The 19,491-nt window shown below is 40.2% G+C and overlaps 1 protein-coding gene across 8 annotated transcripts in view; it reads right to left on the bottom strand.

Annotated features, from left to right (window-relative positions):
- The window catches only part of cadpsa (Ca2+-dependent activator protein for secretion a), a 164,195-nt gene that overhangs the window by 27,962 nt on the left and 116,742 nt on the right, over positions 1–19,491 (bottom strand). For all 8 annotated transcript variants that reach the window (XM_034586801.1, XM_034586809.1, XM_034586808.1 and 5 more), the window contains 7 exons: positions 17,702–17,858; positions 13,634–13,775; positions 8,892–9,047; positions 8,094–8,241; positions 4,792–4,866; positions 4,375–4,458; positions 2,272–2,304 (listed from right to left, as the gene is read on the bottom strand). In XM_034586801.1, the coding sequence (XP_034442692.1) occupies positions 2,272–2,304; positions 4,375–4,458; positions 4,792–4,866; positions 8,094–8,241; positions 8,892–9,047; positions 13,634–13,775; positions 17,702–17,858 (795 nt within the window). The remainder of the gene's footprint in view (positions 1–2,271; positions 2,305–4,374; positions 4,459–4,791; positions 4,867–8,093; positions 8,242–8,891; positions 9,048–13,633; positions 13,776–17,701; positions 17,859–19,491) is intronic.

Genomic DNA, 19,491 nt, shown 5'->3' on the forward strand with positions numbered 1-19,491 from the left:
ATTTGCACATTATCCCTATCATCATTTTCAATAATAATAATAATAATAATAATAATAATAATAATAATAATAATAATAATAACATTTGTTCAAATACAGCCACAAAACCTCACGGCCTGTAGGTTTTAAATTCAGTAGGATTGTGTTGCTTTGATTAAGAGCTAAATCTAGGTTATACAAAATACATATGAATACATATATGAGACTGAAGCTTTTTTCAGACGGATTTGTAAAAAAGGCTTCAATTTAAGAAAAAGCTATGACAACACATCAACAATGCTGTATGAGTTTCTATGACAGGTATTGTTAAGATGTTAATATCCGCTGCAGTTCAGTGTGTAGGATTTACTAGCATCTAGCAGTGAAGTCGCATATTAGAAATACTATAATAATTAATCAGATCTATAGAGGAGTGTAGATCATACAATGTGAAAAATATGGGTTAGAAATAAAGCTATTTTCAATATAGCACTTTAGCTATTAGATTTCAGCTTTTTGATACATTATATCAGGGCCTTCAGAATAAATAATACATTTTACACATTTCATGTTGAAATTCAAAGGAGGTTATGTTCTGGGCCGGCTCGAGGGCAGTTACTGTATGTTCTTTAGGCAGCTCTTGTCAGAAACTGAGCTTGGCTGAAACCCAACCTTTCTGACATTACCATTTTCACGACAACACTGTTAACCTTTGTGTCACCTTTTCTCTCGCTTTTCTCCCACTGACATGGATTCCAAAAGTTATGGAAAGAACTAATCACTATCTGCTACTAAACTTAGTTAACACATCTGCAATGGTGTTACAATGTGTAAATGAGTGTCTTTTTCACCAGTGAAACTAATTTTGGACATTAAGGACATAATTAACGTGCTGGGCTGGAAACTGCGACCCCTGTCAGCGTACACAGTGCCTCGTCACATTCACTGACAAGGCATTAATTTGAAATTTGGCATGTTGATGCGGCCAAAGTGTTGGCAGCTTATACGGATCTCATCCATGCACACACAAACACACACACACACACACCGCCCCCGCTGCTACACTAACAGTAGAGTGGGCATGTGTTGTCCAACATGGACTCACAATGTATACTGCACAGAGAGAGAGGCACGAGGCATGGCTGGCTGTCAGTGTCTGGCCACATGCATATGAATGGACATTTGGGCGAAGGAAACACAGGAACATTTGACGTGGAAATATGACAACCATTACCATCTGGATGATGATTCGACATGTGAAAGCATAGTCAAATATTTGTACAGTCACACGAAACACACACAAACACACATACATCACGAGAGAACAAAGTGCGTTAATTATAATCCCTAAAACCACCTTAAAATCTTTGTTTAAAGATCAAAATGACATGTAAAAGACCATAATTTAACCCTTAAAGGTAGGCTATACTAATTCAATTGTCAAATTCTGCTACTCCTTGGTGTTCCAGCTGTATGCTCTTTGTGCGCTGAAACTAAATCTGGATTAAATACACAGCCCCGGCTCTGTATTCTGGGAAACAAAGAAAGCTGGACGACCCGGACAGCATAACACTATTTCAGCCAATCAGCAAAAAGGCTTTTCACACTCGTGCACAGTACAGGTGGTTGAGAGGGGAGCGGTGGGGACGAGCTAGGGACAGACAACACCAGATTTCCATAGGAATGGTCATTAACAGTGTATGCTAATTGTACACTAACCCTTTTTCTTGGAGTGATTTTTAATAAAATGTAAAAAAAAATCTAAAGTTACTTCTTAAACGAGATCATGTAATTGTTCCTCCGCCTGCACTCAAAGCTCAGCAACACACATGTACGTCTTCAAACCCACTTCTTTGTTTCTGGTTTTGAAGATGCAGACATGTGTGACACAGACGTCTCACGGTTAAAAATTACTACCAAAGACCGGTCAAGGCCAAAAGTGAGGGAAAACAGTTTTGAAGTGCGACGGTGGAACACAAACGTGAGGACAACAGACAAGACAAATCGCCAGAGACTGACAAATCTGTTGCAGATTCAGTGAGTTCATCTGTCAACCCATGACTAACGACCCTCTGCACATCTGTTTTCCTGCCTGTTTGACTTTTTATTTTTGTTAATGTCACTAACCTCATGACACTTCCTTCTAATACATTTGTCAGATCAAATTATTGCTAAATTAGTGTATTTTGTAACATACGAGGTTGATTAATGCAATTTTTAAAACTTGAAAATGTCTGTCCCATTATGTAAAGATATAGAAGAGAATCAGAAAGATAAATAGGTTTAACTTACAGGTACATCCACATACTTTGAAGCAGCTTTCACCTTGACAGAAGAGAGAGAGAGAGAGGGGGGGGTGAAAAACAGTCAGTCTCCGGCTGTGGCTCCGCTCTTCAGAACAAAGGCTGCTGTGGTGACACTTCACAGTCTGTAGTTTGGAGCCGACTGAACCGGTAGCCATGACTCATGGTGATTCTAGCTGCAAAAGTGCACTCACATATTCAATAACCTGGCTTTTGTGATACAGTGGGAAACCAGCTGAGTTGTTAAGCTGTTTGGTGCAGAGGAAAATTGTCAAATTGTATTAAATTGGCATGAAAGATTAAGATGGAAAATATAGAAAAAATGTGGTTTTGAAATTCAGCATGATTGAGTCGTTAATAATGTATATATTGTAAATGTATTTAGTCTATACTATGGTTTTGTATATTTCACTATATATAATGGTGATTGAACATGAATTGAAATGAATTGTCAAATCACTAAATAGGAGAATTATTGCAGAGAAACAAATTAAAATACTGACGTGTCTTTAGGAATACCAGTGAAAATCATTGTACAGGATAGATTAAAAAAATCGTATGTATGTGTGCACGGCACTAAATGGTCTCAGCCCATCCTGTGGGAACTGTTGGGTTTTCTCTACAAACTTAAGGTCTCGACCTTATTATGCTATGATTTGGCTCTTACATTGGACTGAACAGAATATCTTTTATTACAATCCATTCTTCATTTTTGCCATGGACCTTTGTGTGAAGCACTTTCTAACCTAGTGCCATACAAATAAAGTTATTATTATTATTATTATTATTATTATTATTACATCTCAAAGCTACCATCCCCATACCACACTGTCACAGCATTGAGATCACCTGAAGGGGACTGCTTTCTGTCCCAGGATCAAGGACCCTCTGCATCGCCCCTAAACTCTGGAACGCTCTCCTTCCCCTCATCCGATTCTCCCCCTCAATAGACATTTTCAAAAGTCATGTGAAAACACATTTTTTTATTAGCCTTTCAATGTGCCTACATTATTGTGTCGTTAGTAGTATTACTGTTGTTGCTATTGTAATTATTACTGTTATTGGTGATGGTAGTGATAATAATAATAAAAATGTGTTGTCTAGTTTTTAATTTCACTGTTATTTTTTGTGTTTTAAAGCACTTGGATAAGAAAAAAGAAGTGAAACAATATGTCTATATATTTTTTAATACATTCTAAAAGTAAATATATACACATATTTTACAAGTGTAGTAATTCAAACTAAAACTTGGAAGTGGCTTTGCCCTACCCTGTCTCTTAAAAATGATTTATCTATAGCCTACAGCCAAACTGCAACATCAAATGTGTTTTGCAAAATGTATTGTGGGCGGATTACATGTGGTATTTGCATAATGAGGATATGTTTTTAATGTATATATAATACTGTTACTAATTTCTGGTAAAATATCTGACACAACCTGTTTACATTAACCAAAAGCATCATCTTTAACTGACCAAGGTGATTTTGTTGTGTAAACTACAGAAAGGAATGTGGATGTGAACTCTGTCTCTTTTTTGACAGTCATGTTTTTTGTTAACCCATCACAACCACCTGGTTAACTCCACTGACATGAATACATGTCACACTACAAGTGTGTTGACTGTCGTCCAGTAAACATTAAAGTTGTGATGTCTTCACTTCCAGATCAGTAAATGGTTTTGTATTTATATAGCCCTTTTCTAGTCTTGATGACCGCTCAAAGCTCTTTACAGTGCAGTTTTACATTCACCCATTCACACACACAGTGCATCTATTAGCAGCACCTTCTTGTTCTATGAGGGGCAATTCGGGGTTCAGCATCTTGCCCAAGGACACTTCGGCATGCAGATGGGGAAGACTGGGGATCGAACTGCCGACCTTCAGGTTGGAGGAGGACGACCGCTCTACCCCTCAGCCACAGCTGCCCGTAAGTCATTTAGATACATTTCCAAGTCGTCAGATTACCCATAATCAACCAATGCACTGCATTGGAAAATCTAAATATGCACCAATAAAGCTGGCGATTAATCTATTTGAAGAGGTTTTGAAAAGACGAGGAAGGTGGTGATGAAACTACATATGTGCTACTTACTGTGAAAGATAGGAAGGAGGAGAAGAGTGTTCCCTCATCATATCTGGAGAGCTTGGCTAACACACTCTCTAGAATGACCACAAACTGAGACACAAGAGAACAGAACAAAATGATTAACTGTCTACTACAATGAAAAGTCAAAAACCATTGTTAATGCCTGCAAGCATCTGTCATGTCCTCATTCTGCTGTAGTGCACTTAGTATACTATAGCACTGTGTCATGTCCATGTCAGCTTAAAGCCATGGAAATGTAAGTCCAGCCACTTTCAGTCTCTCTGAGTCTCTTTCTAGTTGTTTTTGTGTCTTTATGTATGAGTCATAAGTCATTCTACAAGTGTCTCTGGCCATTTTCTGTCCTACAGGAAATATTAACAGTCGCTCATCCACGGTTTGAATGTATAGTGCACTATGTTGTACCTTAGCAACCAGCAGAGTTATCATCTCCTTCACCGTCTCCTCAATTAGATCGTCAATTTGGGAATGGTATTGTCTCTGCAGAGGAAGAAAAGCAAAAGAAAACACGTCATTCCTCTCATTCACTTTAAGAAACCACAGTCTGACATTAAAGAGACACAATTGACAATTTTACACAAGTTCATCTAAATTCATATTTTGCTGTAGTTACAGACTATCCTCTGTTTTAAAACAGCACTATCCTACAATGATAATATTGCTTTTTTTTACCTAGACTTATTTTAGTTTGGACATGATGGGAAGGGTAATAGCATTAACAATTATATATGCTGCAACCAAAAAAATAAAATGTGGATTACAACAAGATATTCAAGCTCACATACTATATCAATGTCAATATTTAGAGGATGTGCATAACTTTTTGCTCATGTTCAAACTGAGTCAAGATCCTCCTTGTCCCTGTGTGATCCTTTACATTTATTTTCTCATCTGCTGGCTCAGGTGTTATTGCATATGTACGCACAACAGTGTTTCAGGCACATATGTGCAAATCAAACAGATAGATTAAATACCTTAATGAATAAATAACTAAACAAAAATAATTTGTTTGCTCTTTTGGATGTAGGGTAGTCGTGTCTCACTCTTAAGCTTGAATGCATGTGATGTGAAATAAAACTGCTTGTGGTTAGGCAAGTAGACAGTTGATCTTTCTCAGCAATCCTATGCTTATGGGTGTGTAGTCCTTGGCTTTGTGGGGGTCCCTGGATTTATAAATAGGAGTGGCAATGTCAATGGTGTGTCATTAGGAAAAGTACTATGTGTAAGTGACAAGCTAATTAAATGTGCCACTTCCTGTGTCTGAAGTCGTCGAGAGGCTGTAGTAACGTGTTATCATAGCTGACTGATGGTATGATCCATAACTATGGAAATGAGTGAATATGATGTTGATGAAAATACACGAAAATACTGATGATTTGTTGCTCTTCTGTGTTTTGCTCACTTCATTCTGCTTGTGTTGCAAAGCTGCTCTCTCAAACATCAAGAATCAAGAATTCTCCACCAATGTGAGAAATGATTTGGCCACACCAGTGCAGCTGACTGAGGTCTACAGCTCAAATACACAGACTCAGATTTATGTCTCTCTCTTTCCTATTAGCACAGAGCAGTGTACAAAACATTCAGGTAGCTACTCCTCATTTATAGCCTACACTGGCAAATGCCATTGCAGACCCTCTGCTGCCACAGTATGCACTGAGCATGTCATGTCATTTACAGCTAATACCATGAGTGTGTGTATTTAGTTCATTGTGAGGCCAAAAAGGTCATCACACATCACTACTTGTAACTGTAAGATGACTAAGAGTTGGAAGGGCTACTTTTGTTGGAAAATTGTAATTGCTCCTTGTTATTTATATTCAATAACTACCAGTCTATTTACAGTGTGTGACCAGAACAGATCTGAGAGTAACCTGAACCCTTAAGAGCACTAAACCAACAAATAGCATGTTGTGATGTTGATGATCTGTTTATTAGGTTGTAAACAGAAGCAGGTACTAATCGGAATTAGTTTGAAAGCAGCATGTGGATCATTATGTGATCATTGTAGCTAGGGCTTGTCTAAGCCAACACAAAATCCCAGAGAACATCCAAAGTTCCTTAACAGTTTTGTACTTATTGGGGGAACAAATAACTTGTTCAAGATGATTTACTGAACATGTTATAGACATGTTCAGTAAATGTTATAGATGTTAAAGCTTTCAGACATGCACTGAAACCCCTAGATTCTCCGGAGTTTCTCCTCAAGGGCTGTATTTGTAAACGCAAATGTCAGAGTGAGAGTTTCTGCAGACTCTCTGCGAAAACTCTGGAGAAGCCGATGTGAGAACACAGCAGGAGATCCTTAGCAGAACTCACTGAGCGAGTGGGTGTGTTGAGGATCTTTCTAACATGTGAAAGAAAAAAAACTAAAAAAACAAAAACAAAACAAATATCTCCGGATGAAAAAGCGGAACCGTATAAGTAAAAGACACAACTGAAGATGTCAAGACAGCTTTTGGTAATAAGAGCTAACGCCGTTGTCGATTTGCTGCAAACCAAAACATGTGATCTCTGCAGCAGAATGAGTACTTCACATCCTGCCCCCGGCTGCTGCCCCACCCTCACCTGAACCCTCCAGAGAATCTGTTGCTATTGTGAATGTTTCGGAGCGGAGAATCTCCCGTTGCATTGTTCATGTGTGAATAGAAAACTCCGGAGGAGGTCCGCCTCCAATTCTCTGGAGTTCCTCCGGAGGTTATGTCTGAAAACGTCCATATATCTATGTTATCTATGTAGTATCTTTATTCTGAGTTGACACAAACTTTGTGACAAGAAGTGACCACAGTCGTCAGGTAAAATGCAAAATTAGAGTCACCCCAGGTTAAGTGTCTTGGATGGAAAGTTAAAGGGCTTCAGCAGTCTACTGTAAGGATGAAGAGATATTGAGGTCAATACACAAGATGTATATTAATGAATTTATCCATCTTTCATTTTATTTTATCCTTTCAAAAGAATACTTTTGCATCAAATATTATATTTATTGTATTTGATTGTGTTTGATTGCGATTTTTTTTTTTAATTATTATATTATTTATTAATAAAATCCATGTTTTGTTTGTTTCTCCAATGAATCACGGCCCAGAGAGGGACCATAAGACAAATGGAAACTGAGAGGCAGCATTGCTGAGAGGAATCCTTTTGTTGAGCCTTGTAGCACCAACAGAACAGCGAAGGACTATGCAATAATTAATTCATCGTTAGTAATTGGTATCAGTCTCTGGATTCTGTGAAATATGAGATCTATCACTTCTATCCCATGTATATTCAATGCTATCTACACATATGCTAATGAAATCCAAACAATTCAAGTGGAGGAAGACAGACAGGGAAAACTGATGACTAATTATACATTTGGGAATTGGAGGGTGAGATTTCAATTGAATTTGTAGCCACACTTACCCAGTCTCTAACAAACTTTCACAAGACAGAGAGGAGAATAAAAGCAGCAGAGAAGGGAAAAGAAAGATGTGACATGGAACATGTAAAATAATGTGAGTGGTGCAAAAGATGTAAGAAACAAAGTAAGAAAGATGTTTTCAAGTAACAGAGAAAAACACAACGCTTTCACACCTTTATCTGCTAATGCCACTCAAAATCCAAACAATTCATTTTCAGGACCTGCATGTTGTGCTTAAGGACTAAATGGCAGCTTCAATTTGTGTCCCCCTGGGTTATGAAGAGAACCAGTCTCCTATGCCTTTTCCTACCTCCTGCCCCAGGTCCATGGCACACAGCTTGGCTGACTGGGCCTTGGCATCCACCATTACGTTGAACATGGTGCAGATGGACTGTGGCACGCGGAAGTCTGTGGCCCGGCTGCTCCTCTGAAGCTTGGCCTCGAATGCAGCTCGTGTCCTTCAGAGAGGGACAGAAATGTAAAGGGCTGTGGACAGGTTTTTAAAATTGAGCTTCCACACATGAGTTTTCTTAAAAGCCATGTCCACAAACTGTGCATTTAGATTTGTTTCTCGGTTTACCACACAACACTCCACACCATATGTGAAGCATTTATCATCAATCAATTAATCAAAATGTATTTGTATAGCCCATATTCACGAATCACAATTTGATCACAGCCTTAACTTTACAGTAAGGCCGTGATCAGAAAAACAACCAGTTGTTTCCTTCATTTGAAGGAGGCCAGTCCATTCACCAGTATTGTGAGCAAAGAGTGAAAAAGGGTCAGGGTCATCTGGCTGTAATGTGATGAGGTAAAATACACTATTTTTCTTTCACTGCTTATTTCACAACTTCCTTGGAAGACTACATATTTACCTATTTGAGCTTCATTTATTTGCCAGTGAAATGACCTAGTGTGCCAGATTCGTCCTGTCTTACTTTTCTATCAGACATTTGTAAAAACCTGAAGTAGTATCTTCTCCCTAGTATTTCTTTACAACTATACATTAGTTGATGTTTTGAAAACCACTTTACACACAATCCAGTTACGAATACAATACAACTCAGTGCTGTTGACTTGCAGTCACATTTAAACAGCGTCTTACCGTTTAATACAGGACTCAATCATGTCACTGGACATCAGTTTCAGTCGAGTCTCCAGGTGTTTGCCAAACTCCTCCTCTGGCCAGTGGAGATCTCTGATGAAGGTCTGCAGAGCATCCAGCTTCCAGAAGAGATCCTCTGATGTCCCTGAACCATTACTGCAGAACAGCACATGGAGGACAACAACTTTGAAAAGGAGAAAACAGTGGTGTGGTGAAGGAGCTCTTTGGGTTCATGCTCGTGTCAGATTGTAAATATGTTTCACGGACTGGCGCAGACATTTGCACATTTGAAGTGTAGTCTTATCTTATCAAATTGACCTATTTGAAAACATTTTGTGAAACAGGTACAGGGGATATACAGGTAACACAAGAAGAACTTTTCAATAAATACTACATAAAAGACAAAGTCATTATGTCAAGAAAAAAGGCAAACGACTAAATATATCTGTGGTTTCCCTGTTGCGTTCAAAATGTCTTGGGCTTAGACAGATCAGCTGGTGTAAATGAGAGGAAAGTTCCTTGTCTGTGATTTGCTGGTTAACTGGCTCCTTGGTGGCCCCAGGGCAGCCATGAATCAATTAGTTTCAGCAGCTCAGATGGACCTTGGCACAGAAACCACCATGCACAGTGTGATACTCTATGCACCTTTAACATAGTCTTAGGGGAAGCAGGTTCCATACTGTTATAAACACTACACCAAGTGAGTAAAGGTGAACTTGTATGAACATTCCATCCTGTCATTTACACACCAAGCAATATTAGTGGGTTAGAGTGTGTGTGTGTGTGTGTGTGTGTGTGTGTGTGTGTGTGTGTGTGTGTGTGTGTGTGTGTGTGTGTGTGTGTGTGTGTGTGTGTGTTTGTGTATGTGTATGTGTGTGCTGCACCAAGACAGAACAGACAGGAAAGAAAGTAAAGTACTCAGAAAAATGAAGCGGATTCATTTTGCAGTGTGTACATTTACGAAAAAACAGGAACAAAGACAGTTATTGTTATTGTAAGTTATTCTTAATAAATTCGGGGTTCCATCTTTTTTAAGAAATGATGTCTTTGAGATTGAGGCATATTGATGAAAGAAACTCCAATGTGCTGTGAAATTATCCAATCTGCAAGTCAAAGTCCAATTTATTAATTTCTGGAACATTTTCAGTTTTTCAACATTAAAAAATGAATGTGTGGAAACCCTCTTTTTGTTACTTTCATTTGGGATAGGGAGTTACACAGGAGAACTGCTGGGACCAGGGGGAGCAGTAAGACTGGAGCTGCGTCAGGGGAGAGAAGCCAGGGCCAGGGGGTCTACAACATCAGCTCATACAAATACAAATAGTATGTAGGAGTGAAAGGTTTCTGCCACCTCCATCCATCCACACACACCATGTCGTGACGTTGGTATGAACATGGCTTTAATTATATGTAAAAAACAACGAGACGGGCAACAGATTACCACATGTATGTTCTCTAACAGTAACTGATGCCGTCCTTCACCTGCCTCCAGGAGTCCTTTCTGCCCTTTTTACAAATCTCTTTTTGGAACAGAAAAATGTCATCCATCTCATGTGGTATCTTGTATTTGCTAAGTGGACTAGTAATTACATATAAAGTCAAGGTTGAAGCGCTCATCTTCTTTTGTACAAGGAGAACTTCAGGACTGGTATTTTTGAATGTGCATGCACAAGCTCCCAGAAGAGGGAATTAGAGCTGATGTGCTGCGGTGACAGCGTCACACTCTGTGGGATGCTGCAGCGTATGAAGGAGCTTTTACACCTTTGATCCCTGTTGTTGGTGGAGACAACGTTTCGCTTAACTTTTGAAAGTGCTATATATGATGTGTCAAGTTTAATGATAGCACTCACTTTAAATTTATTCAATTACTGGAATATATACTATTACAAAAGTAAAATCCCCACTTTAAAGTATAAATGAAAATGGAAAATGGAGAATTATTTTTATTTTTATTAATAACTGATTTAGCTTACAAACATCATGCTAATTTATATAAGTAGATGCACAAATATGCATAATATATCATACACAAATTTGATTTCAGTCCCTCTAGCACACATGTACTGCATACTCCAATAGTACTGTATGGTTTTGGAATTTTTTTTTTTTTTCAATAAAAGGCAAATATTTTGGATATATAAGTATATATAGGTAAATCTGCTTGGGGTCATGTGATTTAGATGCCACATTCATACCAAGGACATGTGTGCATGTCTAAGGCTGGACAAGGCAGATACACACTCTGAGTCCTGATTAGCTGTCATCCAGTGAGGTGGAGAAAAGCTGGGTATTTGTGGGATGTTAACACTTGGAACTGTTAGGTTTGGTACTTTGGCCATTTGGAGGTTGACATTGGGCAGAGTGCTTGTTAGGGTTCTGTGAAGAGAAACAGAATAACAGAAAACAGGAAACATCGATTTTGTGTCAAAGCAGATGCAAATGAGTTGTGAAGAGCAACAGACAGAAGGTACATTTAAGTCAGACTTTTATCAGAGATTTTGCAGCATCTCCAAATCCAAAATTTGTGCAATTTTTCCACAATCTCACAACAGTGAGCTGAAAGGACCTTCTGTATTCATGGTTATAATTAGTTATGATACAAAAGTTCAGTACCTTTGATAATGAGGAAACTACATTTTGAAAAGCAGCTGTTTTATTAAACAGAGTGGAACAGCGTTGTTGAAATGAGCATGGTGACTCTGGGGATCTGAACATATGGTACATGATACAGTATGTAAATCTGTGGCAGAGGCAAAATAAAGATACAGTGAAGAACAACACACAGACAGAGAGAGACTTATAGACAGGACCACTGGCATGTGTCTGCTGTGCATCTTACTGTTGGATGACAACACACATTCTTCAAGAACCCAGGTGGGTTTGATACATAACCAGCATATTAAATGTCTAACACTTTTGAGCTTCATTAAATATTATTAAACATACACAGGTCTTGGAAGAGGCAGGTGTCTGTCAGTGTGCGATTGGAGCGCCATTGTCCAACAGTCACACATAGTGAGCTTTACATTCAGTGTTCTGATTAGTATATTTATATAGATGTTTACAAAAGCACCTCACCACTAATTTCACTTCACTCTCTTTCTCTTTTACAAATACAAATCTTTTCTAGCCGACAGAACAACCCCTCTAATCTGTTTATGATTTAAAAAACTTTCAACCACTTCAGGTTCGGAGTATTCAATGTTTTCTGTCCAGGGTTGATTTTAGAGGAGTCCATGGGAGTCCATGGGAGTGTTACCACAAGGTTTGAAGAATCAGAAGCCATTTTCATGACCTGCGGTTAAAGTCCGGAGAATTGGTTCCGGAATTTACCCAGAGTTTGGCTTTCAAACATGCAAAACGCAGCGGGAGGTTTTCTGGACAGACGCGTTCACAGCAGCAACAAATCCTCCGTATTATTCAAGCGAGACGTGGAGCAGCTGGGTGCAGCAGACAGATCTCTGCACAGTGCAGAGCACATGATTTTCTTTACAACACACAAGAGTGTCAGCTCTTATCACCACAAACTCTCTTGACATCTTCATCCGTGTCTTCTACGGGTATGATGCCGCATTTTCTTCGAGAGATATTTGTTTTGTTTTGTTTTTCTTTATTTTTGTGTGTTAGAAGCGTCATCCAACCCCCCCCCCCACTCACTCACTCACAGTAAATCCAGAGTGGGATCCCCTGCAGTGCTCACACATTGAATTCCCCTGAATTTCTACTGACTTAACACTAGGAGGCACTTCCGAGAATGTCAGCTGATAATCCGGAGCCTCTCGGACATTTGCGTACACACATTCACCTCCTACGGAGAAAATAGGTTCTGTGGAGTTCATGTCTGAAAATAGCGAGAGAATGAATCAGCTATGGAACAGTCAATTCTTGACCAGGTCCTAACAACTTGATGAAGTTCTAAGACTTTTTGCACACCCCACAATTAATGTTGGACTTTTTGGGTCCATGAAATAATAAGTGCATTATCATGAAGAGATGTTTTAATGTATATTGAAGTTAATTTTTGGAATTTTAATTTGTCATGAACTTGTGTTTGGACTTTGCTTTGTATATCAGTGTATACTGTGTTTAACTGTTACCCTTCTTTCGGTCTCAGTTCAGTTACTTTATTGGAATCCTTGTGTTGTGTCATTTCCTGTTTTATTTTGACCTTCACCTCTTGTTTCACCTGTGTCTCATTTAGCTGTGTCTCAATTCAGGAGCCGGATCCTTCAGAGACCTTTCCAGCAGGCGTTGGCTGCATCCTTTGGGCTGACGCCTCCTCTGCTTCTGCACTGGGGTTCTTAGCTGACGTCTCTTCTGCTCCATTGTTGGACTATACAAAGTCTGTTGCTGATCTCCAGTCAGAGGTCCAGCCAGACACTGTTCCTAATCCCTAGTCACCGGCCCAGCTGACATCTGCCCCTTGTCTCCAATCGGCAGACCAGTTGACCTCTGTTCCCACTCCTTCATCTTCAGGCTGGTCAACCTCTGTTTCTGATAGGCCTTGTAATTGCTTTTTCACTTCAAAATAAACAGTGTCTAATTTGCCCTGTGGTTCCCATAAGAGAGTCATAACCAACTGACTGAAGGTGTAGTAATAATTAAGAATTAAAGAATCAAGAATCAAAAGAATCACAATCCATGCTATATCTGTACAAAGATATGCAGAGTGAAACTCCTGAAGGAAGCTACGATACCTGAGGAACAATAGTAAAGGTGAAGTGAATTAAAAGTATCCTTACTTGACAGGTTCCCAGGATTCTCTTTCAAAGCCTCTGTGAATGGATTGAGCAATGGAGGACTCCATCAGGTCCACGTAGCGCACTACCAGGGGGGCGTAGAGGTCCTGCAGGTGTTTGTGAAACTTCCCATTGCACATGTTATCTGAGAGAGGGAACAAAGAAGCACACTTGACCACAGACAGTAGCAGGCACCGCTGAGCGAGTGTGGGATTGAGTCTGTGATACGAGCCCACATGGTTAAAATGTACATTCAATATCTGTTTCCAAGTAATCTAGTGAGAGATACACTTTTTAGTATGCATTACTGTGTACACATGTTGATGCTAACAAAACCACACAAGGAAAAGGCCTGTCGACACAGAGAGACACATTGTTCAGTAATAGGTCACATTTCACTCAGGCATTTAACGTCAATAATCCAAAGGGGCTTTTTATACTTTTAAATGTTTATGTGCCTGTTCTGTTATGAGACAAATCTGAAAGGCAGTGAGATGATTAACAGAGAAGCCCTGTCCTAGATGGTGATAATGGACAAGAGTTGGTGTTTGTGGCTGGCTAGCTCTTCATTAGCAGGGATGACACAGCGTATTCTCTTTCAATCTCTCCAAACAAAAGGTCGGCGTCTCAGGGTATTTCTAAATTCAACTCGTCACACACATTTCCCCAAGTCTCCGCCGGCTCCCAACTGGTAAAAAGGCAACACTGACAAAGACCACAGGAGATAAAATGGAGGCCAGTGTGTGCTAATGTGATGCCTCACGGCTCCATGCAGTGTGTCTGATTTTCCTCTCCCTCTCCCTCTTTGTTTTTCTCTCCCCCTCTGAGCATGTGTGTGTTTGTGTTTGTGTGGTGCTGGCATTCGAGTCAAGGTCACTGATACACACTAGGTGCAATGTTTGTTGTGCTCCCTGATTGCCACTCTCCCAATTAGCCACTTGAGCGGCTGCTGTCCACTTGGATGTGTTGTGTCCAGGAGTGTGTTCCCAGGGCTCGCTCTGGCCCAGCTACCACTGCTTTAGACATCATTAACTCCTCGAATGGCAGCCCGACTTTGGCGCCTGTCTAGTGCCAAGGCTATTTACTGCTACATAAGTGCACCGCTGTGGGGCAACAGCGCAGATGACCTTCTGTGGAAAAGATGTCCCCATGATGTTGTGCTTTGCCTTGCTAAAGTGTGGACTTGTTACGCTGTTTGGGCGATGGGGGGCTCTGTTGGGTCTTCTCTTGGTATTGATGATGGTTTGTTTAGGGATGACCCTCTGGTGATACTGCTACACACTAACAGTGTGGGCTGAGGCTTTGCTTGACGACAGCCAATCAGAAGAGGAAGGATGGTACACTGGATTTATTGTCTCCATTGTCTCCACTGATATCACAAATAAGGGTCAGGTTAATAATCATGACTTGTAGCACTGTCTTCTGTGTGACCCTGATGTTATGTAATCTGAGGTTGAAGACTAACAGATTTCCTTCAATACCAACTGAGAGGTGGAGAATGATACTGGTGAGTATATAACAGGAAATAAGCATTTTGAGCTTGACCTCTACTACGACATCAAAGTCAGGATGTCACATTCTCTGCTGCTTTAATTTGTCTTCAAGGTTTAGGCAAGTGAGAAATTGTATCCCAGTAAAAAATACTTTAATTTGTGCAAAGATCTACTCTGACAACAAAGAGCAAATCTAAATGAACCTTTTCTGATTGGCACAGAGGAGAGGATCAGAGAGAGAGAAAATATGAGCGAGTGTGCAGTGTTCTGACAGCGCACAAAGTGTATAGAGTAAAACTGAATCAAAGGGGTATATATTTAGACACTAATGTGGATAATGACAAACACTAAAATGCATTTACTGAGCACAGAATAGAATTTTATTTGCTCAAACAAAAAAGTTTTTTTTGGATTGCATATCATTTTTCTTCAAAATATAATTAATGTGCTAGCAAAAGGTCTTCTGTGCTCCAAATCTCAAATTGCTTGCTCAGAAATGAGGCACAAATTTCACACCATAAAAATACCCCAAAAAGCGTATTATAAAAAACCTGGTGTAACTGTGGAGGAGCCTGACTCTTCAAAATCAACATCAGTGCAGAGTGCATCTATCTATCACATTCACATGCTCTGTCCTATTTGTGCATAAATCCACAGCTGAGGAAAAGTCTCGATCAAACTGACCATTTCCTTTGAGTGATGATGTCAGAAACTTTAGTGTCTACGCTGTGAAAAACAACACATGTTCTGTTGGTTTTAACTGGATTTTTAACAATAGAAATTCAAAATAACACAAAGCCTTATCTCTCCATATCAATATAGGTGTTATTGAAAAGGGCGGGTTTGAAAGAAAGATCAAAATGATGCTGACTACCAAAAGGTGCTCCACAGTGTTCCTGCAGGCAAGTGTGTGCAGCTCATTAATATACTAGTGTAATAGACAAGGTTTTTGCTGGTGTCTTGCGTTACAGCTTTTTCGAAGCACAATTTGTAGCCAGTCATTTGCTGTCAGTTGGGGTCTGTTTTTAATCACCACTGTGATATTGCTAGCTGCTGTAGCTATGTCCATTGCTATGTACTCCAATAGCAATTTTCCCACAACAGACAATATGGAGCAAAGAAGTGGCCAATTTGAAGACACTAACAAGTGAGCATAACAAGCTATTTGCAGTCATCTCTGCTGGGCTGAATGAGTGGCCGGCGCTCTGCCTTCTCCTTGACTCCTGCCTGACAAACTGAAAAGGGGAAGCATTCCCCAGGGACAATTAGCACCCTGCAGATTGAGTCCTCATTGTAACAGTGTATCCTTTACAGCACCACGGACAGCTCCACAGTGTTCCTGCAGGCAAGTGTGAGCAGTTCATTAGAGAGATGACTGGCCTACAGCAACCAGCAGCATCAAGACCTGACTATTATCTTCAGTTAGACACTCTTGTCTCTGCTCTTTCTTGCACGCACAGACACACACACACGCACACGCACACACACACACACCCACACACACACACACACACACACACACACACACACACACACACACACACACACACAGGACTTATACTGAAAATCTGTAAAGTACTTTAAGGCCCATGTGTCATCTGACTCACGTGTGTCTAACAGAACAGAAATGTTTCTATTTCAATGAGTCCAACCTAAGCTGCATCACAGCTTGTACTATACGTTGCACTGTGCCCTCATGGATATGAGTATCTTTACACTACACTAACCACAGAGATTGTGTGTTGGATTCTGAGCACTGCTAAAACATGCGCAGTCAGTACTGTGTATCCTGTCCTTACAGAGCTGCTTCTGATGCTCCGCTAACACGCTGTTAATGCTACCCATCCTGTCTAGTAGCAGTGCAAAAGCAAGAGACATCACGGAAACAAAGCTACTTCTAATCATTCATAGGACAGTCTTTTAGGAATGTACCACTTTTCAAAATTAGCAAAGTGAGTTGGATGAATCACTGGAAATAATGATATTTAGATATCAAAAGTTGAATAGATGGAAGAGAAAAGTGCTCAGCAGAAAGCATGTGATAAGGAGCTGCAACAGAAAAACGAGGTAGAGGTAGAGGTGACATAAACCCTGTTTGGTCATGCAGCAGATGATATATTGACAAACAAGACTCAGCTATGACAGAAAACACATAGCTGAAATATATTGGAAGGAAAATCAGAGTTGGCATGGCATCTTTTGTAATAATTTTATACATGATGTGGCCCAAGTCCCTCATGTTTACCATCATGAAGGATTGGATTTAGTTATGTAGGTTATGCAGGCTTTAATCACTCCTGTGATGAACAACTTAATTTTGGGACATTGTAATAATGCACAAAGGTTCTAGAATCAGAGTAGGTACAGCAGAATGCACAGAATGTATACAAATGCAGATTTGTTGTAAACAATGTAAAATGGTTGACAAGGTTTGTTGTCAAGTATGCATCTAAAACCCTGAGTCAGGAATCTAGACCCCCATGATCCTTCCTCACTTAAAATCAACTGCAGCTATACTTCAGTCTCCTCACTGACTTGTATGTTAGGTATCAATATCTCACATATCTATGTCACTCACAGTCCATCCTCAGGAAGTCGTTGAGCAGTTGGAAGAGGGGGAAACTGTCCCAGCTGTCTGGCGGCTGGACTTCAAGAGCTGCGTCCATGTCGGCTGAGTAGAGACACAGGAAGGTCTCAGCATGCTCCACCATCACATCTGACCACCAGGCAAAGGCCTTCACTCAGAGGAAGGTAAAGACAGAGAAAAGAAGCCAAAATACAGGGATAGGAGGGAAATCAAGAGGTTGAGAGGGAAAGAAATAAGTATATAATAATAAATACGACAGAGAGGACATATAAGTGCTCCCCAATGGGAAGAAATTTACAATTCACAGTTTAAATCTCATTTAGCATAAACACATTGGTTGTTAACCCCACTGATTCATTGCAAGGGTTCGTGGTTTTCTCTCACATTTCACCATATGAGATCAAGAAGTTGCTTCAATGACTTCACTGCACGATCTCCAGGGCAGGATTCTTCACAACTCAAAGCAGAAAAAACAGAGCTTGGGCACGGAAGAATCACACACTTTTCTATTGGCCCACAGAGGAAACAGCAGCAGCTCCTCAGCAGACGTGGCAGGGAGCTACTTAAACACTCACCCGCTGCTCCTTCAGTGAGTCAATCAGAAAAAAGGAGCCAGCGAGCTGTGCCGCGCTCATCTCCCCATCAAACAGACACAGTGAAGTGACTGTGCAGGGACCGGTCTACTCTCATGCACATCAGCAACACTCGCTTCTCTCCATGCACCCCCACTCTTGCCAGGCCTCTTAAGAGGGACCCCCGAGGATCCATGGTGTTTGCTCATTCACATCAAGCTGTCAACGCTGTAATGTGAATGTACCCATGGGCTTACGTGGTTGTAGGTGTGGAGGGGGGTGGGGGGGGGTCATGCACTTGCCATGGTGTTGGGTAGTTTGGCATGAAGGTGCATCCAGTCAGTGTCCCTCATGTAATCATCATTTATAACTTTTTTTAGAAAATGATGGGCCATTCTCACATGTGTAGTAAACCATGTGGAAGTCTCTAGGTGAAAATTGGTGATTACATGAGAGGCACAAATTGGGACCACAATTACCAGAATTAGAGCCAAATAAGTAAAAATTAATAAAAGCTGTTTGCATTGAATTGTGATAACCTTTAGATCTGAATGTGTCTACATTATGAACTGACAATAAATCAATAAACAAATAAAATCATTGGAATCAACACCAATATTTGCCAGAGTTGGAGTTAGGCTAGTTTACAGATGTGCTCACAACGGCTTTTTTTTATATTTCATATAGCATGATTCACTGAATTGCATGGGGTGTGATAATGTGATCTCCGAGCATGCCTCACATTCTCTCCATTGTGGCTGCTGAAATATCCAATGGAGATGGAAAGGAATGGTTACTTTAAGGGGAGGAGAGGTGACATAACATCTTCCCAAAGTTTTCTTACTGAACTGCAATAAATGGCATATGGCTAAACACTGGAATCAGGTTAGCATATTTAGGGATGGTTTGGGGTAGACTCTTAGAAAGCAACGTACAGAGTTATACGGTTTGAGCCAAGAGGTTCCACAATTAGAACCAAAAGTCAGAACTCTGGACTTTGTTTTCTCAGAGCATAAGTAAATGGGTCCAACAAACACATTGCCTAAGTGCTTGTCTGTGTTCTTCATCAGCAAAGGCAAAACTGTTGCTAGCTTAGACGCTAACAAGCACTGCCACAAGCACTTCATTAGCAGTGATCACAAGCTGAACGGGGTTTTAGGTCATTGTTGAGAAGGGAAACATTACTGATCCTTTGCAACAATAGCCGTG

Source organism: Hippoglossus hippoglossus, chromosome 5 (genome assembly GCF_009819705.1).
Source record: "Hippoglossus hippoglossus isolate fHipHip1 chromosome 5, fHipHip1.pri, whole genome shotgun sequence".
Lineage (NCBI taxonomy): Eukaryota > Metazoa > Chordata > Actinopteri > Pleuronectiformes > Pleuronectidae > Hippoglossus > Hippoglossus hippoglossus.